This window comes from Dipodomys merriami, unplaced genomic scaffold, assembly GCF_024711535.1.
Source record: "Dipodomys merriami isolate MVZ:Mamm:240054 unplaced genomic scaffold, mDipMer1.0.p SCAF_2, whole genome shotgun sequence".
Lineage (NCBI taxonomy): Eukaryota > Metazoa > Chordata > Mammalia > Rodentia > Heteromyidae > Dipodomys > Dipodomys merriami.
Genome location: NW_027203381.1, coordinates 48,888,395 through 48,913,745, shown reverse-complemented (window position 1 = coordinate 48,913,745; position 25,351 = coordinate 48,888,395). Strand labels below are relative to the sequence as shown.

Below are 25,351 nucleotides of genomic sequence, written 5' to 3'. Positions count from 1 at the left end.
GGAAAACTGTAATTAATGGATGGGAAGCAAATTATAGTTACTGATCTTTACAACTTCTGGAGTTATAGAAATATAAAACCTACAACTGTGCACTTAAAACGCACTAGAGTAATTATATATTGTAGCTAAGTTGTCTGGGGCCTCCACTTTGATGGAAAGAGGTCATTTGTCCAAATAAGCCACTTCAAGGCCTCATTTTTACAAAATGTCAGTTTTGGAAACTCTTATTTTATCCTTCATGAATCTAACTAACCCTCAAGCACCTCTCCTGGATAGAACACTTAGCTGCAAGAAGAGAGGTACCACAAACATGTCACCACCCTAGAGCATACCACAGCTGAACTCATCACTCAAAGGAATTATGAAAGCCACAGATGCCTACTCTCATCCCAGAGGTCCTGAGGTTATGGCCTGGGTGTGGTGTAGACATCAGGAGTCTTCAAACCTCCCCAGGGGCTTTGATATGCATCCAGGGTTGAGCAGTGTGGGACTAAAGGGCTTGATCCTGGGAAAGCATCCATACTCTCTTCAGCCCAGTAAAACCCACAATACAAGAGGCAACTTGTCCAAGAATGGCACCTAAGTGCAGTTGTACTCTAAGCCTGTAGACAAGTCTCCAAACAGCTATAGAAGACTGTTTTGTAAGAGGCTGAGAACTTAGATGAACACGTAACACCACCTGCTACTTGTCTCTGTGCTGAGTCAGAAAATGAAGGCCAACACACCTCAGAATAAAAGCATAAATACCGAGTTCCATCCTCTATAAAAATGGCTGAGGACACAAGGTGTGAACTTCAATATATTAAATGAGGTATGAGAATGAACCCAAGGCAGCCACCATACAGTCAAGTCAAACAAATCCTTCAAGACACCTGACACCATTGTAGATGGCCAGTACATGTGATCACCAGGGTGCTCATGGGTCAAAGAGCTGGGTCAAATCACAGATCTTCCTTCCAGAACTCCAAGAGAGCGAGAGGGAGACTCCTGCACTAGCTTATCTTAATCAGCAATTCTCAGCAGCAGGCAAGTTTATTCCCTACCCCTGAATGTATCTGGAGACATTTCTGATGGTCACAAACTTGGAACTTAGAAAGATGATACATCAGTGGGAAGAAACTGGGGATGCTTCTAAGTATCCTGCACATACAGACAAACTCTGACCACCAAGAATCTTCTAGCCAAAAGGTTCCTAGTACAGAGGTTAAAGCAACTTTGCTTTAAGCACATTACTCAAACTGACCCCTTGATGTTTTCTTAGGGAGTGTTCACATGTGGGTCTCTATTCTTAGGTAACCCCACAAGTAATCACGGTTTACAAATAAATCCAACCTCCAACTAAAATTCCTACAAATGAAAGCCTTGGAAACAGACAATAAACCATTGGTGTTACTTCAAATTTTAAATTAATGGTCTGGCTTTGCCTTCATTGGCTCAGTCTGCTAATTAGCATGTTCTTTCCTCATTTCTCTTCTAGTAGGGGTCTTGTGATTATTTAATATGGTAAACACACCTCTTAGTCCCAAATAGGTTTGCTGTGTAAAATTGTATCATCTTTAAGTTTTCATGGTTCTTGTAGTTAAAAAAAAACTTTTCAATGATGATTTTGTTTCCTCTCATGTGTGGGAGGACAACAACAAAATCCATGTCCTTATAATTAACAAAAGAGTAAAATCTTTTTTAATGTTAACTTTTTTTATTGTGCCAGAACTGGAGTTTGAACTCAGGGTCTGAGCACCGTCCCTTAGCTCTTTCACTCAAGGCTATCACTCTACCACTGAAGCCATTGTTCCACTCCCAGGAACAAATCTTTGAGAGCCCGGTCAACCCTCCCAGTTGTTGGATGGTCCCAAGAGGAATGACAGTGTTAGCACTCCACTGACTCTCCCTGACCCGTTCTCTCAGCTCCCACATCTGCCACCAAAAGAGACTGAAACAAGTAGGATGAGCATACAACATAGAAGGTCTTTCCCCAACTACTCAGGATGAAATAATAAACACAAATGCATGTTTGATCATCAATATCAGCATCCAAAGACATGATAATGTCAAATGTCTGAAGAGCAAACCCCACTTCTCACATTCTTCATTCCCACATCCAAGGGAAACTGTGGTGCATCTGTGATTTGGGGTAGCCATCAAGAGCCCCATACTGTTGCATACATTTTCAGTAAAAGAATTAACCAAGTCAGGTGCTGGCGACTCACACCTATAATCTTAGCTATTTAGAAGGCTGCACTGAAACCTGAGGGTCCCAGTTCAAAGTCAGTCCAGGCAGGAAAATCCGTGAGATTATTATCTCCAATTAACCACCAAAATAAGCCAGAAGTGAAGATGTGGCTCAAGTAGTGAAGTGCTAGTCTTGAGCAAAAAAGCTCAGGAACAGCACCCAGGCCCTGAGTTCAAGCTCCAATACCAGACCAGACAGACAGACAGACAGACAGACAGAGAAAATTGACCCATCTGCACAAAGAAGCCAAGAGAAAATGTTCCAAGGATGGATGGAGCGAGCCTCTCCTTCCTCTGAGGTTCACCTCTAGGCCAGAAATGCAAGTGCTGCTTAATTAACTGCTCCACAGAAGGCATTCTGGTTGGTTGCTTAAGATACCTAGTATCTTCTGAATGCTGAATAATTTTTGATGACAAGGGAAGAAAAAGAAAACTAAATCATTTATTTGGCTCATAATCATACCACTCAATGTATGATGGCTCACTTGAGACAGAGAAATAGTAGCACAGTATTCTCAGGAAATAGGCAAGAGCATGGAGTATTCTCTATGCATTTCTCTTTCTCTGACTCTTGATTCTGCACTTGACAAGTAAAACACACCTCAATCACATTACATTTATAACATGACATACAATATATGCACGCAACAGATCTCCAAGAATCAGATGTAAAGTTTGAAAAGGGAAATATTTTCTCTTTATTCCATAGCACTAACAAAATACAAATTAAATACTGATACAGTTAACAGCCTCATGAAAGTCTAACTTATTCAGAAATACATGTTCTGTCTGTATTTTAATTATTTTTAAGAAAATTAACTTGGGCCCTCTATTTCATTAAAATTCACAACTTCTCAAAAGACTCCACATAGAGCTCCCCTATGACCCAGCAATCCCACTTTTGGGCATTTACCCAAATGTTCACAAACAAGACCACACTAAAGCTACCAGCATGACTGTGTTTATTGCAGCATTATTTACTATAGCTAAGATATGGAACCAACCCAGATGCCCCTCAGTAGATGAATGGATCAAGAAAATGTGGATATATACACAATGGAATTCTATGCCTCCATCAGAAAGAATGACATTGCCCCATTTGTTAGGAAATGGAAAGGCTTGGAAAAAATTATATGAAGTGAAGTAAGCCACGCCCAAAGAAACATAGGTCCCATGGTTTCCCTCATTTGCAATATCTATATATGTCTGAGTCAAGCAGAAAAGGTCAGATAAGGTGATGTTAGGGAAATGAACCCTAAGATATGTATTTAAATGTTTTTTTTCTTTCATGCGATTGTTTCTAACACATTTATAAGATTATTTCTTTGTTGCTTTGTATGTCCCTCCCCCACAGTATAACCCCTTCTTTCACTATATTTGATGTCGGTATAATTTGTGGAGGGGAAGGGGAAAAACAAATCGTTTAAATAGGGATACAGGTGGACCCATTGCAACAATGAGATGTACAAGTCGTTATGTCAAAAACAAACTTTACAACTTTGGTGTGGGGGGGAGAGTATTCGGTAGGCGGGGGGGACAGAAGGAGGATGGGATGGGAAGGGGAAACAAAGGAGGAGGCTACAATGCTTGATAAGAAATGTACTCATTATCTTGCCCATGTAATTGTAACCCCTCTGTACAGTATTTTCACAATAAAAAAAAAAGATTTAAAAAATTCACAACTTCTATTTCAATGCAAAAAGATCAGTAGATAGCCTGCTGAAACGTTACCTTCATTATCAAGTTCTAGAAAACTTTTGTTAGTTTTTGTTAGTAGGCAGGGAGAAATGACTACGTTTTAAATCACTGGGGAAGTCTGCAAACCATATTGCTGTTCTGAAGGCTACTCCAAAGGGCACCATCACCTACCCAGAGCCGCCACCCCAATATCCTGGGCCAGACTCCAGGGAATCAAGGAAGGAAGAAGAGGTCACTGTGTTCACAGGGAACAATTTGACATTGTGTTACCCCAGTGACCTTCGTGAATGTTCAGAACTGTGAGGACCTGTGAGGAGCACTATCACTGCTATCACTGTCCAAACACTAACATTCTATGACTCAAAGGCACTGTCAAAGAATCTTGATGTAGAACCACTGGTTTGTACCAACTGTTGAGGTAATCATTCACATAATTGGAAATTCCTCACCAAGAGATTTTTAAATACTATATGGTTCTTTCTCAAGGGAAAGTAAAGATGATTAAACCTTCTCTCATTCAACAAATATTACTGAATGCCCCATAAGGAATGGATGTGTCTACACATAAGGTAAAGGGGTGAGTAGTCCGGAAGGCCACTGAAAATCAAAGGAGCAATTAGCATTAAGGTACCTGTCCAGGATGAGGATGGAAATGGCAGAAGCTATAAAACCCAAAACATCTAGCTTATGAATAAATTAAACTAGATAAAATAAGACCCTATAGCAAAATTAAATAATAAAGAGGCCATTATCAAGTGATAAGAATGAATCATTACAAAAGTCCTAAATTGAAAATATGATTTCAAAATATATAAAGTTAATAAATCATAAAAATTAAAATTCATAATTTCACAATAAATTCATAAAACTATCAATGGCTACAAAAAATTTAAACCACACAATTAACCAACAATCCCACATTGAGAGTCCACCTTATCCCAGTTAGAATAACCATTATCAAGTATTCTGATAACAACAGATGCTGGCCGGGATGTGGCCAAAAGGGGACCCTACTGCACTGTTGGTGGGAGAGTAAACTTGTTCAACCACTCTGGAAAGCAGTATGGAGGTTCCTCAAAAGATTAAACATAGAGCTCCCCTATGACCCAGCAGTCCCATTCCTGGGCATTTACCCAAACGACCACAAAGAAGGCCATACTAAAGCTAACAGCACAACCAAAATCAATGCACAATTATTTACCATAGCTAAGATAAGGAACAAACCTAGATGCCCCTCAGTAGATAAATGGATCGAAAATGTGGTAAATATACACAATGGAATTCTATACTTCCATCAGAAAGAATGACATTGTCCCATTCATAAGGAAATGGAAAGACTTGGAAAAAATCATATTAAGTGAAGTAAGCCAGACCCGAAGAAACATAGGCTTCCTGATTTCCCTCATTTTGTAATAATTAGTATATGTCTAGAATAGTCTTAGCAGAGGATCACGAAAGCTCAATAGCTATTTACATATGACCATATAAGATGATGCTAATCAGCATGAACTCCAACATATGGAACAAAAGGTATTTTTCTTGTTGTTTGTTTTTAATGTATTGTGTGAAGTTATTTCTTTTTTCTTTCTTTCCTCCCCCCCTTTGGTTTATCCCCTATTGTCACCGTATTTTATTCTGGTACCCTGCATCTTGTATATACATTAACCTGATTTCAGAAACGGTAGGGGAATAACAAAATGGTGAGACAACGGACAAAGGGAGAACCAATGCAACAGCGATACTCACAAGACAGTATGTAGGAAATGAACTTTACAACGGGGGAGGGGGAGCAGAAAGTGGGGGCGGGAAAGTGGGAGAAAAACAGGGAGGGAGCAACAATGTTCAACAAGAAATGTACTCGCTATCTTACATATGTAACTGTAACTCCTCTGTACATCACTTTGACAATAAAATTAAATTTTTCTTAATCCCATATATTTTTACAAATTGCAGCAATCTGCTGGTATTCCTTAAATAAAAATAAAACTGAAAATGCTAGCATAAAATCAATGACAGGTAAGCATTCCTTTGAAAATACCTTTATTGATATTTGTATACTGAGTAGTGATATAAAATATATTTCTTGCTGTGGGTTACAATTAATGCTTTAAGATTTTCAATCTAATGGATTTACATATACCACCCTAAACTTAGAGCATCCACCATTCCTGTCAAGCACATAAAAAACATTTATAAACCTAACCATTTACTAAGTACAAAAGAAGTCTCAACAAATTCAATATTGATATCATATTTGATGCATATATTAATATATACTGCCAACCTTCAAATATGCCTTTGAGATGGGTATGGATAGAAATAAAGAGTATGGATATGACAGAGGAAGAAAAAAAACATTTTTGTGCCCGTCCTGGGGTTTGAACTACCTAGGTACAGTCCCTGAGCTTTAGTGTTCAAGACTAGTTAAGCCCCAGCTCCACTTCCAGCTTTTTTGATAGATATTTGGAGATAAAAGTCTCACAAGCTTTTCTTCCCAGGCAGACTTTGAACAGAAATCTTAGCTCTCAGTCTCCTGAGTATCAAGGATTATAGGTGTAAGTCACCGACGTCCAGTTAGAAAAACATTTTTAATGGTAGTCAAAATTCACAAATAATGCCAGGGTACCAAAATCAAATACAATAACAACAGAAGCTATACCATCAGGAGAAGAACATACAAAAGAAACAAACGATCACATAGTACATTAAAAACAACAACAAAGACAAACCTCTTGTGTCCAAGTCTTACAGTTCATTTTGCTTAGCATCATCTTATATGGTCATATGTACATAGCTATTGAGCTATTCTGCTCATCTGCTAAGATTATCCTAGACGTATACTAATTATTATAAATAAGGGAAATCGTGGGACCTATGTTTCTCTGGGTCTGGCTTATTGTATATACGTTTATTTGAATTAGGGAAAGGAAGGGGAACAACAGAATGGTGAGACAAAGGACAAGGGGGAACCAATGCAACAGTGATACACACAAGACAATATGTTAGAAATGATCTGTACAATTTGGGGGGTTGGAGGGGAATGGAAAGTAGGAGAAAATTAAGGGAAGGGATTACAAAGTTGACAAGAAATGTACTCACTACCTTACTTATGTAACTGAAACCCCTTTGTACATCACCTTGATAATAAAAAAAATCTAATAACACTGAAAAAAATAAAAATTAACAAATAAAGCCTGGCACTAGTGGCTACTCAGGAGGCTGAGATCTGAGGATGGAGATTGAAAGCCAGCCCAGACAATTACCCACTAGAAAATTGGAAGTGGCACTGTGGCTCAAAGTGATAGAGCCCTAAGTTTGAGCTGAAGTGCTCAGGAACAGTTGCTCAGGCCCTGAGTTCAAGCCCCATGACTGACCCAAAAAAAAGATTAACAAATAAAATTAACCACTTTCAAGTGTACAATTTAGTGGCATTTAGTACATTCACAACTTGGTACAACCACGACTGCTACCTAGTTCCAAACCACTTTCATCATCTCAAAGGAAACCCCAAACCTCTACTCCCTGGTAAATAGGTCTCTTTCCCCCCAGCCCCTAGAAACAACTCGCCTGTTTTCTGTCATATGTCTGCCAACTCACAGTACTTTCTACACATGGAATCATAGGGTATGTATAGCTTCTGAAACTTACGTTTTCACGTACAACCTATGTATCAATAAAAAAGAAAATTCCTAAGACTTCAGATGCAGAAGAGTAGCACCCAAAGCACAGAGCAAGCCACTGAAGATGCCTGCCTCACCATGGCCCTGCTTTCAAAGTCAAGAGCAGCAACAGTAAATTCATCCTCCCAAGAGAGCTGGAGTCCTATACAAATCCACAAAGAATCTACTTGCCTAAAAAATGTATTGTCATGTAGCCTCAGGTTTCACATCCCAAAATTCAACCAACTATAGATCAAAAATATTTCAGGGAAAAAATACTGTGGCTGCAGTGAACATGTACACATTGTTTTTCTTACTGTTGTCCCCTAAACAATGTTACAATGATTTACACATCACTTGCATTGTACTAGGTATTCTCAGTAATCCAAAGTAATGGATTATGAGTAATATGTTTAATAGATTTTATATAGATGGTTTAAGTGAATACATACAAGTTATATGGAAATATTATATCACTTTATATACGGATCTTTGCATCATAGATTTTAGTGTCTGGGGGTCCTGGAACCAATCTTTTACATTTACCAAGGAATCACTCGATGTTTGTGTGTATGCAGGTGAGTGTTATTATATATGAACATTAAAATATATACACATATCAATATTTATAAAATGTACTCCTATATTACTTTCTCTGCCCACAAGGTAGAAATCATATGGCATACTCGGAAGCAAACTTAAAGAAAAAGATAGAGGAAGTACCGGAAACTGTATGTGGGAAGACAAAAGGACCACAAACTCCCTAGTCTTGAGGGCAGATCCCTGAGGAAGTTAAGGACTGCTGCCTCCTGCAGCAAAAGCAGGCTCTGGGAAGCTAATCTGCTCTGCACTACCAGCAAGCTGTGATCACCACAGCTCTCCATTCTCATCTGTTTGTTCACTGCCTCACATAACATGTATCAAGCACTGTTCCAAACACAATAACCTCACAATGAAGCCAAACCTTATCCTGTGGAACTCGCACTCCAGTGTAACTTTAGTGACAAGAAGAATGGATTCAAGGAACGAAAACAAATGACATTTTCATGTGGCATTTCCCACCACAGAGCCTACGACCAAACCTGAACCAAGTGTGGTATTGCATGCTAGGATAGATAGAATGACTGGGTGATTCTGAAAATGGATCCAAATATCAACAATGACCTGCTAAGTGAGGCCATCAGCAAGTACTATGCCAGCATCCAGAAGCCTTCATCAAGGGTTTTTTATTTCATCAACATGCAGGATGTTTTCCAAGAAAACACTCAGCTTTAATCTTATAATGGAAATCAAAAGCAGATCAAGATTTACATTGCTGTATGCAAGAATAATTTTTGCAGGAATAATCTCTCCCTGAAATGCAAAAATATCTATATTTAAATCATATTGGCTGAATGATATATATAGATAGCATACATTACCTATTTACAGAACATATTCTGTAGCTCATTGGACAGGAAGACTCAAAAAAAAAGGCTACTGCTTAATTCTGTACTCTAGTAATAATAAATCCCATTTGTACACATGTAAGGAATTAATGGCCACCTAATCTGAATGGAAATTATAAGTAATAGATTTCAATCAGGCTTTTCTATAAAATGCCCAACAGTAAATACTTTAGGTTTTGCAAGCAACACAATCTTTTTTCCAAAGTCTTCTTTGCCTTTGGGGTATTTATTATGTATTTTTATTCATTTATTTGACAATATTACAAAATAATAAAAACCATGCTTTTTGTGTGTATGCTGGTACTGGGGCTTGAATTCAGGGCCTGGGTACTGTCCATTACCTTTTGCACTCAAGGCTAATACTCTACCACTTGAGTCCACTTCTGGCTTTTTAGTGGTTAATTTGAGACTAGGCTGGCTTTGAACCATGATCCTCAGATCTCAGCTTCCTGAGTAGCTAGGATTATAGAAATGAGCTACCCACACCTGGCTAGAAAAACCATTCTTAACTCCTGAGCCAAATAAACAGGCCTTCCATCATTGGTTGTTCTGCTTTCTAGCAGCACAAGAATGAGACTATAGAGTCTCAAATTTCTAACAATTAACACAGGAGGAAAGGCTACACATTTCCACATTACCTCTTTCAGCTTCTCTAGCTCATTCTGGAGGGCCTGTCTAGATATTTCCACTTCAATCATCTGTTGTCGGAGAGTTTCATTTTCATCTTCAGCTTTAGTACGCTTTTCCTCCACTGTCTCAAGTTCATGGTGCAATCTGACAGACACATCTTTGGCTACCTGCATCGGCCCACAGAGATAAACATCAGGATATAAAGTTTTCAGACCACATCAGAGGCAGAATTACCAAGTAATATAGTAGTACAATAAGTAACAAGATGATTCCAGATATATTTAACAGACTTGTACTTAATGGAAAAGGTATTACAGGTTAAGCACCTATGATTGATATCTGAATCACTTCAGATAAGGGATAGACGACTGGTAGTTTAAAACAAGAAATCAACCAAGCACTGGTGGCTCAATCCTGAAATCCTAGTTACTCAAGGCAGCTGAGATCTAAGGATCCTGTATTGAAGTCAGCCCAGGCAGACATATCAAAGAGACTCTCATCTCCAATTAACCACCACAAAGGCAAAAGAGGAGGTGTGGCTCAAGTCTTAAGAGTGCTAGCCTTGAGCACAAGCACTTAGACCTTGAGTTCAAGCCCCAGGACTGGCAAAAGAAAAATGGAAGGACAGAAAGAAGGAAGGAAAAGAGAAAGAGAGAGAGGAGAGAGAGAGAGAGAGAAGAAAGAGAAAGAAAGAAAGAAAGAAAGAAAGAAAGAAAGAAAGAAAGAAAGAAAGAAAGAAAGAAAGAAGGAAGGAAGGAAGGAAGGAAGGAAGGAAGGAAGGAAGGAAGGAAGGAAGGAAAGAAAGAAAGAAAGAAAGGAAGGAAGGAAGGAAGGAAGGAAGGAAGGAAGGAAGGGAAAGGAAAGAAGGGAGGGAGAGAAAAAGAAAGAGAAAGAGGAAGGAAGGAAGCAAGGAAGGAAGGAAGGGAAAGGAAAGGAAAGGAAAAGAAAAGAAAGAATAAAAAAATCAATCTTGTGAGGGGGTCTATGACTCATACTTTCATCTGGATTCAACAGAATAGCATCGAGAATGCCAATTCTTCACATGCTTTATATGATAAATTACAAATTATAATAATGAACAAGTCAATATTTGTTTTAAACTTGCCTGACTAAAAATAGCAATAGTAATAGTAAATTCTATATGCAGTAGATGTTCAGCATACTCAAGTTTTAAATAGTCTACTGTGGTGCTTGTGTGGTTAAAATGCTCAAATGTTCAAAGCAATTATACATCTTTACTTTCTAAAAGCAAATGAGAAAAGACTTTGTAAAGAAATAGAAATCACCCTTTCTTGCACTGAATGACATTTTCTTAGCAATTTATAACTTTGATAGAATTACAAAGATTCTTTTCCTGTTGTAATGAAAGCTAGATGAGATTGCACAAGTACTCTTGTACTAAGGAGGACATTATGCATAATTCATCTCTAGATAAATGATTTGATAATCAGGTCATGACAGTGAGCAATAGTATAAAGTCTGGGATTTCTTCACCTCATTTCCACCAGTGGTTCTCAAGGAGACTTAGATTATTAGTTACAAATCAGTTTTCCTTCAGTTAGGTCACCACTATACAAGTATCCCTCAGTTTATGAGAATGTCAGATTTTCCACATCCTAGAAACCTAAATAACCATGAAGATGGTAGGGAGATGGTAACTTTTAAGAGTAGTCCTTGACTTGACAACCAATAAAAATTTTTGAGCTTATTTCAGAAATAATCTCTAGGTATATCTGCATAATTTCTATTCAACTGTCAGAGTAACTGGCAGGTATTAATTCTTTTTTGCATTGTAGTTCCATTACAACGATTTTTTAAAGGTTTAGTTGAGAAAATTTTATGACAGATTTAAACCTTATGCCATTCAAGTTATATAAGTAGACATACTCTATGGGCCATAACGTAAATAAAGAATGTTTGTGCCGAAAGCGGCTGAGACAGACATAGCAGGAAAACATCAAGAATATGTGTCCCATTTGCGGGGGAGGGTGAGACAGCACTCTCTTGTAGCCCCAGCCCCCCCAATAGCCTGGGGGAGAAGAACGGCTTGAGCCCAGGAGTTTAAGATCAGCCTCAATAACAGAGAAACCCCAGAAAGAAAGACACAGACAGACTGAGAACCCATTTACCAGGAGGCTAGGAATCTGTGGCCCAGTGGTAGGGTGCTTGCCTGGCATAAGGGAGGTCCTAGATCCGTACCCTGTACCTCTACCCTCAAAACAAGAAACTTTTGAGAAGTCTGGAGTTCCATCTTCAGATAGCTAACCCCTTACCCCTAGGATGCCCAGGCCATCAGTCCCTCTAACTCACCTTCAAGTCTTGCTCTAGGCTTCTGATAAGTTCACCATCCACCTGCCCCGTTTCTGCCACTTTCAAGCTCTTCTGCTCAGCTTTCCTGAGCCGGTACTGTAGGATTCGGCAGTTCTTGTTAGCACGGTCCAGCTCTCGCCGGAGCTCCTGTAGTTGGTAAACATCTTCCTCTAAGTAGCTGTCTCTCATCTCTTCCATCTCAGCTCGGAGTTCATCCAGCTCATCCTAGGAAAACCAGACAGGGAAGGTTCATGAGCCAAATCCAAAAGGATGGCATTCTCTCCTCCACACACCACCCCCATCCTATCTTCAACACTAAATACCAAATGCCTGTACCCTACCCATCAGCTCATGGCCAACCAGGTGCTTTGGTCAGGGACCTCTTCTGTTGGGATCTCCTGTGCCTTCTCTCTCTCTGGATTCATTGCAAAACAGCTTCTTGGGATTTATTCTACTCATAGTATTTCCTTACATAATCATAAATACAATCTTCTCTACAGATAATTAAGCCTTCAGATTAAAATCTAACATTGACCTAAACTTATATCTCTAAGGCACAATTTAGATACTAAGATGAGTCCAGATAGGCCCAGCCTTCAAAGGACATAAACTAGTAAGATAATAACTGGTAATTGCTCTGGAATTACAGCACTCCTGCATATGTCTCTGAAATGTTTGTTCTAGCTGGATGCTGATGGCTTATGCGTGCAATCTTAGCTACCCATGATGCTGAAATCTAAGGGCTACATTTCCAAGCAAGCCTGGGGAGGAAAATCTGTGAGATTCTTATCTCTAATTAACCATCAAAAATAAAAATAAAAGATATTGAAGTGAAACTGTGACTCAAGTGATAGAGTGCTAGCCTTAAGGAGAAAAAAAAAAAACTCAGAGACAGCACCCAACCCCTGAGTCAAGCCCCCAGGACTGGCACAAAAATAAATAAATAAGATTTTGTTCCACAATACCAGATTCAGCATTGACTAATGGACTCCGACCTTAAAATGTTTTCCTGTTACACACATTGGGCTTACTCCTGTTCTTCCTTTCCATATCTTCTTTCTTTATCATCAAAAAGAAAACACTCTGGGAATGACTTTGATACATTGTACTCATAAATCAATACGTTGAACTGAAACTCATTTGTACAACTTAAAAGTAGACACTCTAAATATGACAGTAAACAAAGAATGGCAGGCCTCGTTGTTTTTTGTTTTTTGTTTTTTTTTTTTAAATTTTACAAGTCGTTTAAGGCCTCGTTGTTTTGATCTAAGTTCCCATAGTAGGCCCCAGCAAAGCACCCTAAATTTCAAAATGAAGTCATTCACACTAGAGCTCCAAGTCATCAAACCAAAACCAAGTTGTAAGGTATAATCAGGGAAGAGGTAACTGCAACTGGACAGTTTCAAAATCAAGACCGGAATTCTCCCAGCTCTAACGTTTGAGGAAGGGAAGTGGGGTTAAAGCAGAGGTGAGTGGATGTTAACTATTCTTCCACGAGTCGTTCCCCAAGTCCCTGCATCACAATGTGAGTACTTTAGAAACCACACAAGGCCTCAGGGTTCTTTCAGCAATCTCCAATCCCCCTCCATCTAGAAAATCAGATCTTTTCCCTTCAGCCAAGGAAACACTAATTCTATTTTATGAAATATGCCTGATTTTAGAATTGTAAATAGAGCCAATTAAAATCTTTAAAGTAAACTTGACTTTTGACAAGAGAACCCAAGGCTTCCCACTTTCCTCAGTTCTACAGCCACAAGCAATGCTCTCTTTTCCCTACTCTATCTAATCACCCCAGACCAAGGACCAGGCCCAGGCACCCGGCTTCCCTCCCACTTGGCAGTTTCCCCACTGGAGTTACTCTTTCATATGTAAACTAAATCATCTCACTCCCTACCAAACCCTCCAGGGCTTCTCTTTTGTCCTTTCTTCCCTACCAGGCACCTCCAGCTTAGTAGGTCTAGAATTGTCTGGAGACCTCATCTACTATTCCCTCTCCTAGAAACGCTCCCCCCTCCCACCCTAGATCTTAGGGGGAGCTCACCGCCTAGAAGGCACCCCGCTGATGCCTCCCCTTGGTTAGCCTCTGGCCTCTAAGGCCATCACATTATTTGTTCTTTCTTTTTTCCCTAGTTACTATTTGTCATCTGCCCTAAAAGGTGAGCTTTGAAAGACTTGAAAGCGTTGAAAGGCCTGCTAAGATTGTCCTTCAGACTTTCAAAAAACATTTGTGGAATGAATACACCAAAACAACAAGCACCACTTAGAAAGACCAAATCCCAGAGATAACTAAAATGAGGCTGAACCACAGCACTGCTCAGCTCCAGTTCTGTAGCCTAATTATGGAAACCATTTCCCAAAAACAGAGATTTATCTGCAGTATATAGAATATACATTATACCCAAGTATTCCAAAAGACTTCAACCAAAAATCATTTGCAAGGAAGGAAATTAAAGGAAACATTCTAAAAATGTACCTGCATGCTTCAATAACTGATTATTCAAATGCATCAAGAATAGCATGTAATTAATCCCTCTTTAGTTTATTCAGTTAGTATTGAGTTTCATGAAGAAATTTTTTGAAGTAGGGGCATGGCTTAAGTGGCAGAGCACCTGCCTAGCAAGCCCAAGACCCTGAGTTCAGGGTAAGAGACATAGAGACAAGAGAGACTCTCTCCCAAACTTGGACATCCTAATCAGGCATGGGGAATGTCTAACCAACCACAGAATGCCTGAAAAATTATTTGGTACATGATCGATAGACATGTATGCTTCTCAACAGCAGCCCCATCTGCTTGTCTTGATAATTTTGTATGACCCACAAACCTGTCATAAAACTCCAAAGGGCCCTTGGCCAAAATGAGAGAAAAGAACAGGGATAAAAGGTGGCAGACATTGCATGTGGCAGATAACATGTGGCCCATTAAGGCACTTCTTATTCCCATAGTGCCTCAGGGTCCTGTTCAAAAGCTTCTTCCCATAATGCCCTGGGTGTCTGTTCAACCAATAAAAAGAGCCAAGGCAGTATACATATAAGCCATCAAGCAATCAGTGCAAAGCTCAGAGAAGGATCCATGCAAGAAGCTCAGTACCATAAAAATTCCCCCAGAGGACTCTATTGGATTTCTCTTTGAGGTCCCTTTCATATGGAGAGCTTTCTTTCAAGGCTATCCTTTCACTTTGAAATACTTTTATAGGCAGAAAAAAAAATCTAATCTCTTCCCTTAAACATCAGAAAAAAGGTTTCCCTAACCCTGTTTGTCAATTTTTGTCCTGCATTCAATTTGTTCCTGGATTCCTACTGTCCTCCCAAGTTCTGCATTTGTTCTTAAAGTGTACAAGAAAATTCAGAAGTTTCCAACTCTGCAATCTTAGGTAGAACAGACGTTGAACAGAAAGAAATACCCTGAAACTGAGTTTATCCTGTGTAAGACCAAGGAAACAGAACAAATGAACGGGGAACCATAGAAAACTATGGATTGGCCAAAATGAAGGAAGCTGAGGTCCCAGTCAACACCAGCTACATGCAGTGGTCTCTGAAAACACACAATCAGGCAGCTCATCACCTTCCAACTGCAGCTCACAGCTTTCTCCTGTTTGTCCACACTATCCACATCAAGAGATTCTCCTAACCAAATGATGCATTCTCCTAAGCAAACAAAGCATTTCAGTGAACAGCCAGACACTCCTCAGGTTGAAGAATAAGCCTCCACTAACTTCCTGGTGCTCAGATGAGTAAAAAGCTTCTTTTCTCGGGCTTTTATAGAAATGTCCATGGTTGAAAATGTCACACACACACAAATATATAAGTGTAAATCTCAGCAGTGAAAATGTTGTGAAGTATAACCAAGTTTAATTTTTGTTTCCTTCCCAGAGCTCTTTCCCTGTAAATCTTGTTTCTGGAAGGAAAATCTGCTGGACCTAGGAGCTTTTGCACCCAACCTATAGCTGGACTGTTGAATACCCAAGAACAGAATGGACAAGCCAGGTTCTCCAGGAGACCGAGGACCCAGATCTTGCAAGAAAATGCCTGCCACTCTTCACGAAAGAGGATGCTGTCCAGATGCCCGACTCCTATTGTGGCTCTAATGGCAAGAACTGCACCCCACCAGCAGACCAAAATCTTTAAAATGGCCTTATAGTCATCATTCTTGAAAGAGAGCAGAAAGTTCTGAATCTTCAAAAATCTAGGACATCCACATCTCAAAGTCTGATACACCAGACTTTGAGAAAGAGCCCAATTGAAACATTTCTCAGTACAATCAGGAGGTAATTGTTTCACTGGGTAACTAATTTAAAAAAAGTAGTTTAATACAAGCAATAATCAGTATAGTCATCACAAGTACACTTCTACATCAGTACATAGGTACACATACAAATCCACAATGATTCTAACTCTCGTTCATGGGAGAAATGTGATGGATTTTCATTCTGCAAAGTATCTATAGAAGTCAGTCATAAGCGAGATGCAGGTGGCTTCTACCTGTAATCCTAAACTACTGCGGATTACAGACAGAAAGGATTGTGATACTATCTCCAAAATAACCAGCAAAAATCAACACTTAAGGAATGGTTCATGTGGTAGAGCTCTAGCTAAACAAGCAAAGTGATTACAAGCCCCTAAGTTCAAAGTCCAGAACTTGGAAAAAAAAAAAAAGTTCTAAATGTTATACACACTTTAAGATGCAGAACATATCACCATAATGTTAAATAGTAAATATGGTATACAGACATGTAAACAACAATTATTGGGTTTAAAAAGTTTAAGAGCTAGACATATCCATACTCCAATCATTGAGCAGTCCATATGTAAACATACTATCTTTTGGCATGAATACAAAAAAACCACCAACACCAGTTCACTGAAAAGAAAATTAGAAAGAACATAATTGCTTATATTTGAGTTGCTGCTTTTTATAACCCAAATTTTATATCAATTTCTAAAACAGAAAAACATTCTTTATTAAACACTTTACCCTTATGATAATTCTGTCAGGAGCATATTACTCCATTTGAAAATAAGGAAACTAAACTGAGACTGGTTAATGTATCCAAAAGCCTCACAACAACAAAAGACACAAAGCAGCAAATCCACTGCTGTCTGTGTCTAAACTCACACACACACTTTATAGTTAACACTACAAAGTGCTTGCTATAACTGGGACAGATTAAATGATAATGATCTTCAATTGTACTTTTAAAAGCCCACTATCCATGTAAACTAATAAAATTAGCCTAGCATTTACAGATTGACAATTGTCAACATACAAATGTATCCATTAGAGTAACTAGTCCCAAGGAAAACACTGCAATAAAGATATGAATATGCCCATCTCAAAAATAAAGACACTGGGCAGGGCACTGGTACTTCACAGGCATACTCCCAGCTATGCAAGAGGCTCATAGATCAGAAGGATCACAGCTCTAGGCTAGCCCAAGCAAACAGAAAAGGCTAGGTACAGTTGTCTGTCTGTCATCCCAGCTACAGAGGGAAGTATAACTAGGACATCTCAATCTAAACCAGCCTAGGCAAAAAGTAAGACCTTATCGCAAAAATAACCAGACCCATGCAAGCATGGGTCAAGTGACAGAATGTCTGCCTGGCAAGTAGGAAGCCCTGTGCTCAAAACTCTGGCACCATGCCAAAAAAATAAAAGGGGGGGGGATTGAGAATTTAAAAGTTTAAATAGCTTCCCACCCACGTGTCTAGTATAGCGGTAGGACCAGGACTAATGTTTTCACTCCTCCTGTGGCATCTGGAAAAAAGCAATTTTCAGGTTCGTTGAGAAGAAGTCACAGAGAAGCAAATTACAAACCATGTAAGCTGGCAGCAGTCACTCAAATAGCAAAAACTATTATTATTCAGATTAGGGTCATGATGAGTAGTGATTTTCAAGCTACCATTACATTAATTTTCTGAGGACATGCTCTAATTTAGAAAACACTGTATTCCAGAACCCTAAAGAAGTCTGCCATTCCACTGTTTAAGGAAATCAAATGAAGCAGAACATAGTGTTTCTGACAGATACTATTTTGATTACACAGTAAATAAAAGTGGAAATTTCTGTTTTCTTATTATACACAAAATTAATAAGAAAAACTGTCCTTAGTGCTTCTATATTGAATTAATAACAAGTCTGTGATATATTTAAATGTCCCATCATTGTCTTGCTGCAAGCTAGCCTAGTTTAAATTATACATTTCAAATATTTTACATAAAATGGATTCCTGGAATGAAGCTGTCCAACTATTCTCTTTTTCCTATATATAACAAATCAAGCCTTATGACATCATCAGTCCAAGAAATAATGAGGTACTACTCCAACAACTGAATAGACCAAGATTAAAAGATTAAACCAAGATAAAATGTTTCAATCAAAACCTCTAGAACTGTTTGATCCATAAATACAAAGGACCAAATTCAGGACATCTTGGTATAAGTGATCAAACTTGATCATACTAATGATTATGTTATTCTTAGTCCCAAACCAATCACAATTTCTGTTTTAATAACTCCTGTTTCAATAAACCCAATCTGAACCCTAGAAGGAGTTCTCTAGCTACTGTTGCAATAATTCCAGACACAAACTATTATTATTTGTCACATCCAAATCATCCACCTCATTTCCCTTGGGACAATAGCAATGTTCTTTCCAGTCCCAGCTGGAGCTAAGGAGGCAAGGGGCTGTAGCCATTGTTCATCAAGTACAGAGGGAGGGGATGTGGGCCTGGTCACCCCATCTTGCCACCTATCATGAGGACAGTGCTGCTTTCACAGGCTGCATACAGAATGGATGTAGAAAGCAGCATGTCAGAGAAGACTAAGGAATATTGTCCATGCTAATCCTTCCACAAGAAAGGGAAAGAGAAGAGACAGAGAGGAGCTGAACAACCTCAGCTGCTGAGAGCTGCTTCTTCTTGCCCGTAACTGTCCCCCTCTCTGAGTGTAAGATGCCGAGTGTCTGGCATCTTACTCAACCGAATATAACAAGCATATCTGAGCCAAAAAGTCATAAAAAAAAAAAAATCTGCCCCAAGTGACAGGATGGCAAGGCCAGATCAATGGGCAGACATTTCGATCTATAAAAGCACAATCCTAGGGGTTGTAACTCAGTGGTAGAGCATATGCTTAGCATGCATAAGGCCAAGCTTCAATTCCCAGTACCTCCCATAAAACCAAAACCTCAGCCTCTCCCTTAGGAATCACCCCTCCAGAGAGGTCAATGTTATCTACCCTTGTTTTCTTTGAACTAAATATTCTTACAAAATAACTGACAAAGTAGAGCAAAAGAAACAGCCCTTCCCACCCCAACTCTGATCCACTGACAGACAGCAGCATAGTAAGGGTCCACTGGGGGTGGGTTATGAATGTTAAGGTTGCCAAAAGCATCTTCAAAATAAGAAAATAAACTCAAAGTGATTACATTCTCCTGAAAGGCCTGTGGAAACAGAAGACATAATTATTATGTTGACAATGAGCACTGTAGTTTGTCTGATTGTCCTAGAGCAATCAAGCAAAATATGTGGCATTCTGGCAAGATGGAAACACATCAGGCTTGTACCAAAGTCAGTTTCCGTGTTTAAAAACATGCCTGGGTTTGTCTGGGAAAGAAGCAAAGGCCTGGAGATAACTGAACTCGTCAGCTTATTTTATGTTTTGAATACCTGCAGATATCTTCCAGTTCATCAGAGGGCAAAAGAAAACCCAACTACATTTCTGTCTGTGGTTCATGCAAAACCAGCCACTTGGACTAAGTGATGTGCTTTTTCATCTGGTCACCCCAGACCCCTTTGCTGAAGAGACAGAAAATAGGGTCAGGAATAACTCTATACATTCCATACAGCTTAAAAGAAAGTGTACTAAAAACCAGGAGAATTACACTTGAATTTCCTGATTCATAAGACATTCTCCTAGGGTCATGGGGCCTTGTTTTCCTGTTTGATGACACCATCATTTGAGATCTGAAATTATCGCAGTCTTACACAGCAATGGTAACAATCCTGATTCAAGGGAAGAATGTAATGCTTCATATGGCCACAACCCTCCAGAAGAGATCCAAGTAATATTTCTAGGCCAAATTTCTCCTTGTTAGATAACATATAAACAGATGGATGCTATATCTAATCTGTGCTATGTCTAATCTGTGCAACACTCCCTAAAAAACTAGTAGGTCAAAGATGTACTTTTATCTACCATTAAAAAAAAAAAAGTTTCCCAGAGCATCATACAGAACAAAAAGCAAAGCTAGGTTTATAATGTGCATGGCCCATACAAAGAAAGGCAGACTGGCCTAGGTCCCCTGAGGTTGCTGCTACTAGAAGGAATCTGGTCATGCACTGATAGAGCTCCTCAACCCTACAGAAATCTACCTGGTCTCTTATGTTTCTTTCCCAAATTGAGATTCTTATATTAGGTTTTTGAAGGATCAAGTATATACATAGTTCACACATACATGTACTGATTCTGTTTTCCTACTCTCATTTGGACCCTTCTACCCAATGCTCAGGCTATTGGTAGAAAGGCCACTCAGGCGCAGCAAACAGATGGTCATAACACCTTCTCCACAGGAAATGGCAAGTGAACATTTCCCGAAAATTAAACCTTGCCAGTGGGATTTCATGGACAGAAGTTCATTACAGCCCTTTCACCTGAAAAGAAAACAAGAGTCCCCTAGGAAAGCAGAATTCAGAGAGCTAATAAAAGAGCTCAGAGGCAGGGTGCTTGGAAGCAGGGTACACAGAGAACAGCAGCCTTGCGGAAAACAGAGATGCAGCCTGGTATGCTGAACAGGCCAACACAAAGGGTGTCACTCACTGGTTAGGTGACCTTGGGAAAGTCCCTTAAGTTTTTGGTTCTCAGTATCCTTATCTGTGGAACTGGAGTTATAACAAATGTAACAATGAGAGCTGGGGGTAGGGGTGAGATTCAGTTCTATTCTAGCATGTTCAGGGTGCTGGCACTGTGAGGGATTGTGGGGGTGGGGGAGAGGCGGCTGTGGTGGGGTCTTGTGAGGAACCAATGAAAGGTCAGGGTCATTATTGAGAATTTAACTAGATGAGTGAATGAATAAATAAGGATAAAACCAGTTAATAAAGGATAAAAACCTAAGAATGTATTTTGAAGTAATTGCCTTCTTTAAGACCCAGGAAGTAATAAAAATGTATTTTCTATCAGGAGACCACATTTTCTACTTTGGATGCATCATAGTTTGGGCAGAAATCCTGTAGGTCAGGATTATGTTTCAAAAAATCACCTTTGATCTCTCTCACCCTCAGGGATCTTCCAAAATGCTTTTGCCAGAAAGAGTCCCACACAACAGTTGCTTTTTCTTTTGGACCCCTTGGAATTTCACTCCACTGTCTCTTATATAAGAGATGCACTATTGGAAACATCTCCAAGTTCCACTCTGCCCTATTCTCACTTCTGCTGCTCCGTCTCCTTCTTCCCACACTCTAACATCACTGGCTAAAATAGCTCTTGAAAAAAAGACTCTGGTCTGGGAAGGAGTACCACAGTTCATGTGCTGACTCCAGCCCGAATTGTACACTTACCACCATCAACTTAGAAAAGCCAATCCTCAGTCCCACGTGTCAAACACTGGGCCTCAAGGAGACAGGTTATCATTTGCTGAGAAAACAGCTCAAATCACATAGCCCATTCATAAAGCAGGGTCACACAGTCACTTTAAGAGGTATTCCCAAAGATTTTAACAGATACAGGAATAAATTATTGCCTCTGGAGTGATCTGCCAACCTGAGGACTGTAATAAATTCTAAAACAGCCTCCCCAGCACAGCTCTCTTTATTTTTCTCTCTAATCACCACAGCTGTCTTTGACCCCCTCAACACAGTCTAAACCCTCAGCTCTGCACCACGGGCCTTCTCTGTGGAGAAAAGATGGAGTCGGATTAAAACTAAGGGGACTAAGAAGCCACTGCAAGCACACCCTGCGGGAAGTATCAGTGTGACAGTAGTCTCAATTCCTTCCTTCCAAAGAGCTGGCACTGCCTCTGGCGATATAGGAGGGCTGGCTTGTGGACGGTTACAAAGCTCTCCACCCACTGAAATACTGTTGTCCCTGAACCCAGGCCACCAGGCTCCTGAACTTTCAACACTGAAAAGAACCAGGCCCCTCCCCCTGCGTGTGCGTGTGCTGCAGGAGCCCATAGGAGACACTGTAGGCCCCTGGCTTTTTCTGAAATTACAGAAGCTGCAGTTAAATCCGCAAGCCTGCACCACCACATGGCTGCCAAGGTCTGGCCACAACTGAATGGCTAGAGATAACACCTCCCCAACAGGTGAGACTAGCCCGGGGTCAACTGATGTATCCAGAAATGATGGTCGCCACCTCCCAGCAGGCTTAGTTGACGAAAGCAAGTGACATCAGCAAAGGCAGGCAATACTAAAACCAAGAAGGGCTAAGAGGGTGAAGAAGGACCGACAGGTCTTGCTTCGCCCACAAGTTGTGGCTCAGGCTACCAAGACCTACTAAATGCGGGGCAGGAAAGTTCAGAACATGGGGGGGGGAGGATAAAAGAGCTCGCAGCGCCCCCAGCCCCGGGCTACCAGGCTCCAGCCCATCTGCCACCCCGCACCGGCTCAATCACCTTGAGGTAGTCATTCTCGGAGCGCAGCTCCTCCATCTCCCGAAGCAGCTCCTCCTCCTCCACTGCCGGCCCCGGCACGAGCCGGGGCTGCTCATCCGGGCTGGGCTCCTTGGGCGTCCCGGAGACGGCTCGCTCAGGTGGTACGCGTCCCCCAACATCCTCCGTCGCGCCCGATCCGGGGGACCCTGGGGCCACCCCGCTGGGACTGCTCCGGCCCCCCAGACAGGCAGCGGCGACCTGGGGTGCAGCGAGGAGTGCGGGGGGGTCGGGGCTGGCGGGCGGCGCCCCCCGGGCTGCTCCTCGCGGGGGTTCCCGGTCACTGGAGCCGGTGCCCGACTCGGCGTCGCTGCTGGCGGCGGGGAGCAGGCGCTGCTCATCGGAAAGGGGCTCCGAGGGGCAGTCGGAGAGGTCGGAGCTGCTGTCCGTGTGGCTGGTACGCGGGCTGGGGGCCAGGGGGCCGGCCGCCGAGGTCACAGAGAGGGTCACGGCTGGGATCGGGGCGGCGGGGGGCAGTAGACCGACGGCGCGCGCGGGGGGCACCCCGGAGCCGCGCTTGGCTTTGCGGCCCTTGGCGGCGTTGGGCGGCTGTTCGGCCCCGGGAGGCTTCCCCGCCCGAGGCAGCGGCTCCGCGGGCACCGCGCGCGCCGCCCTCCTGATTCCAGGGGCGGCCTTGGCAGCGCCCGCCGCCCTGGTGGCTCCGGCGCCCAGCGGCGGCTTGTCCTTCGCGCCGGGGACGCCGCCGCTGCGCCGGGAGAGGCGGCCGGGCGCCGCCAGGGAGCCGGGCGACGGCGGCGCCTTGCCGGCAAGGTTGGGCGAGCGCGGGGCGGTGGGCGCCGGGGCTCGGCCCGGGGAGGGGGCCGCCAGGGCCGAGGCGGGCGCGGGGGGGCGGGTGTGCAGGTCCTTGAGGAAGGGTCTGGCGGGCGAGGGCGCTCGGTGCAGCCGCCTCCTCTCGGCCAGTGGGTGGAGGTGATGGTGGCGGTGGTGCTGGCCCGGTGGCTTGGCGTCCAGTGTGCCGCCGCCCGCGGGGCCGTTCAGCGTCTCCATGGCCCGGGCGGGGGCCTGGAGCTGCGGCTCGGGCGGCGGATGCTCCGGGCGGCGGCGGCGGCGGCGGCGGCGTGCAGCCTCCCCGCGCACTCGGTCATCCCGGTCCCCCGGCCCCGCCCGGTCTGCGCCCCGCGCTCCCGCCGTCCCCCGGATCCCCGCGGGGCTCGCAGCCGCGGCCGCCCGCTCCCCCTCGCGGAGGTCACCGCCGCTTCACTTCTCCAGGCGCCGGCCCCGGTGCTCCAGACGGCGGTCCTCAGTCCGTCCAGGCGGCCAGGCACACCCGCACTTGTCTGGCGACCGAGCTGGTGGCGCGCGCCCGACTCCCGAGTCCGGCTCCCCGCCCACCGCCAGCCCGCGCCCGGCTGCACCGCTCGCTCGGGTCAGCGCAGCTTCGCCTGGAAAGAAACTGCTCGCGCGCTCCCTCCCCGCGCCCGCCGCGGGGTGCGCATGCCCCGCCCCCGGCCAGCCGGGGCCGCGGAGGGGCGGAGCCTGTGGCGCGGGGCGGGGCCGGGGCGCGGGGCGGGGCCTGGGCTCGGGAGGCACCAACCAGTCCCTTGCCCACTGGTCCAAGACCCTCTTTGCTTGCAGCCACAGCGAGGAAGCCGCCAGGGAGCGAAGAAGCCGAGATGTAGTAGGCGGGAGAGGCCAGGCACCGGACTTGGGGAGACTGAGTCCCAGAGGTCTGGGTGGCCTCCTCTGGTGTGTGTGGTGGCACCAGCTTTCCCTTGGCAGACCAGTGCCCCTCTCGGGGCTCTCCGATCAACCCCTGCCCTGCCTTCAGCTCCCGAGTCCAGCGCCCCTTTAAGGCTCGCTGGTACCCGTGGCAGCTACCGCGTCCAGACGGGCACGGCCCTCCGCAGCTGGCACCCCGGTGGCCTCCGGAGCTCGCGGGGCGGAGCCGCCGTAGAAATAGAAGAAGCAGCTTGCCAAGCTTGGGGTCAGGAAGGGAACTCACATTTATAGTTTCCGCGATGAGCCAGACACTCACTGTTAGACTTCTAATAGGCATTGTTTTATTCAATCCTCTGAACAATCCTGACTCTTTTGTAAAGATGAGGACACAGGGACTTGAAGTTGTTTGTCCAGGATGCCAAAGCCAGTCCACGGCAGGACTGCAACCCAAGTCCCTTGTGCTGTGCCTGCAGAGAGCCAGAAACCTGTGTAATTAGGAAATACTACCACCTGCGGGGAATTAAATAAGCAACTATGAGGACACATCGTGCAAACTATAAAAAGGCTTTGTACAGATCGTTGAGCATATTTTATTTTTGTGCCAGAACTGAGGCTTGAAAATCAGAGCCTAGGCACTGTCATTTAAGTTTTTCTGCTCAAGAATGGTGCTCTACTACTTGAACCACAGCTCAATTTCTGCCTTTCTAGTGGTTAGATGGGGATAAGAGCCTGAAAGACTTCTGGCTGAGCTGAAAGACTTCTGCTCAGGCCACCTCCGGTAATAGCTAGGATTACAGGCTTTAAGCCACCAATGCCTGGCTGAACACATTTTAAGTCCCAAGTGTTGGATGTTTGATCATACTCAAAAAATAAGGCCTAACCTGTCTTCTAGCCTTGGCATTGGGGATGAGGGAAGGTAATCATTACAAGGTGTTGGAGTGATATCTTAACCCAGCCTAGGAAGGTTTGCCATGTCCTGAAGAATATATTGGTCTTGTAGTCCAAGAATCAGGACAGCCACAGTGAAGGGAGAACAGCAGATAGAAAGGCTGGTAGGG

At 42.9% G+C, this 25,351-nt stretch overlaps 1 protein-coding gene across 11 annotated transcripts in view; it reads right to left on the bottom strand.

Annotated features, from left to right (window-relative positions):
- Positions 1-23,879, bottom strand: part of Mtcl1 (microtubule crosslinking factor 1) — a 132,754-nt gene extending 108,875 nt beyond the window's left edge. For 5 of the 11 annotated variants that reach the window (XM_070029569.1, XM_070029575.1, XM_070029570.1 and 2 more), the window contains exons 1-3: positions 22,578-23,878; positions 11,975-12,199; positions 9,673-9,831 (exon numbers count right to left, since the gene is read on the bottom strand). In XM_070029569.1, coding sequence (XP_069885670.1) covers positions 9,673-9,831; positions 11,975-12,199; positions 22,578-23,621 — 1,428 coding nt within the window. In that variant the 5' untranslated portion in view covers positions 23,622-23,878. Of the gene's footprint in view, positions 1-9,672; positions 9,832-11,974; positions 12,200-22,577 lie in introns of all 11 variants that reach the window. The other 6 variants (XM_070029571.1, XM_070029572.1, XM_070029574.1 and 3 more) reach the window with 3 other exon arrangements.
- Between the last annotated feature and the right edge of the window lie 1,472 nt (positions 23,880-25,351).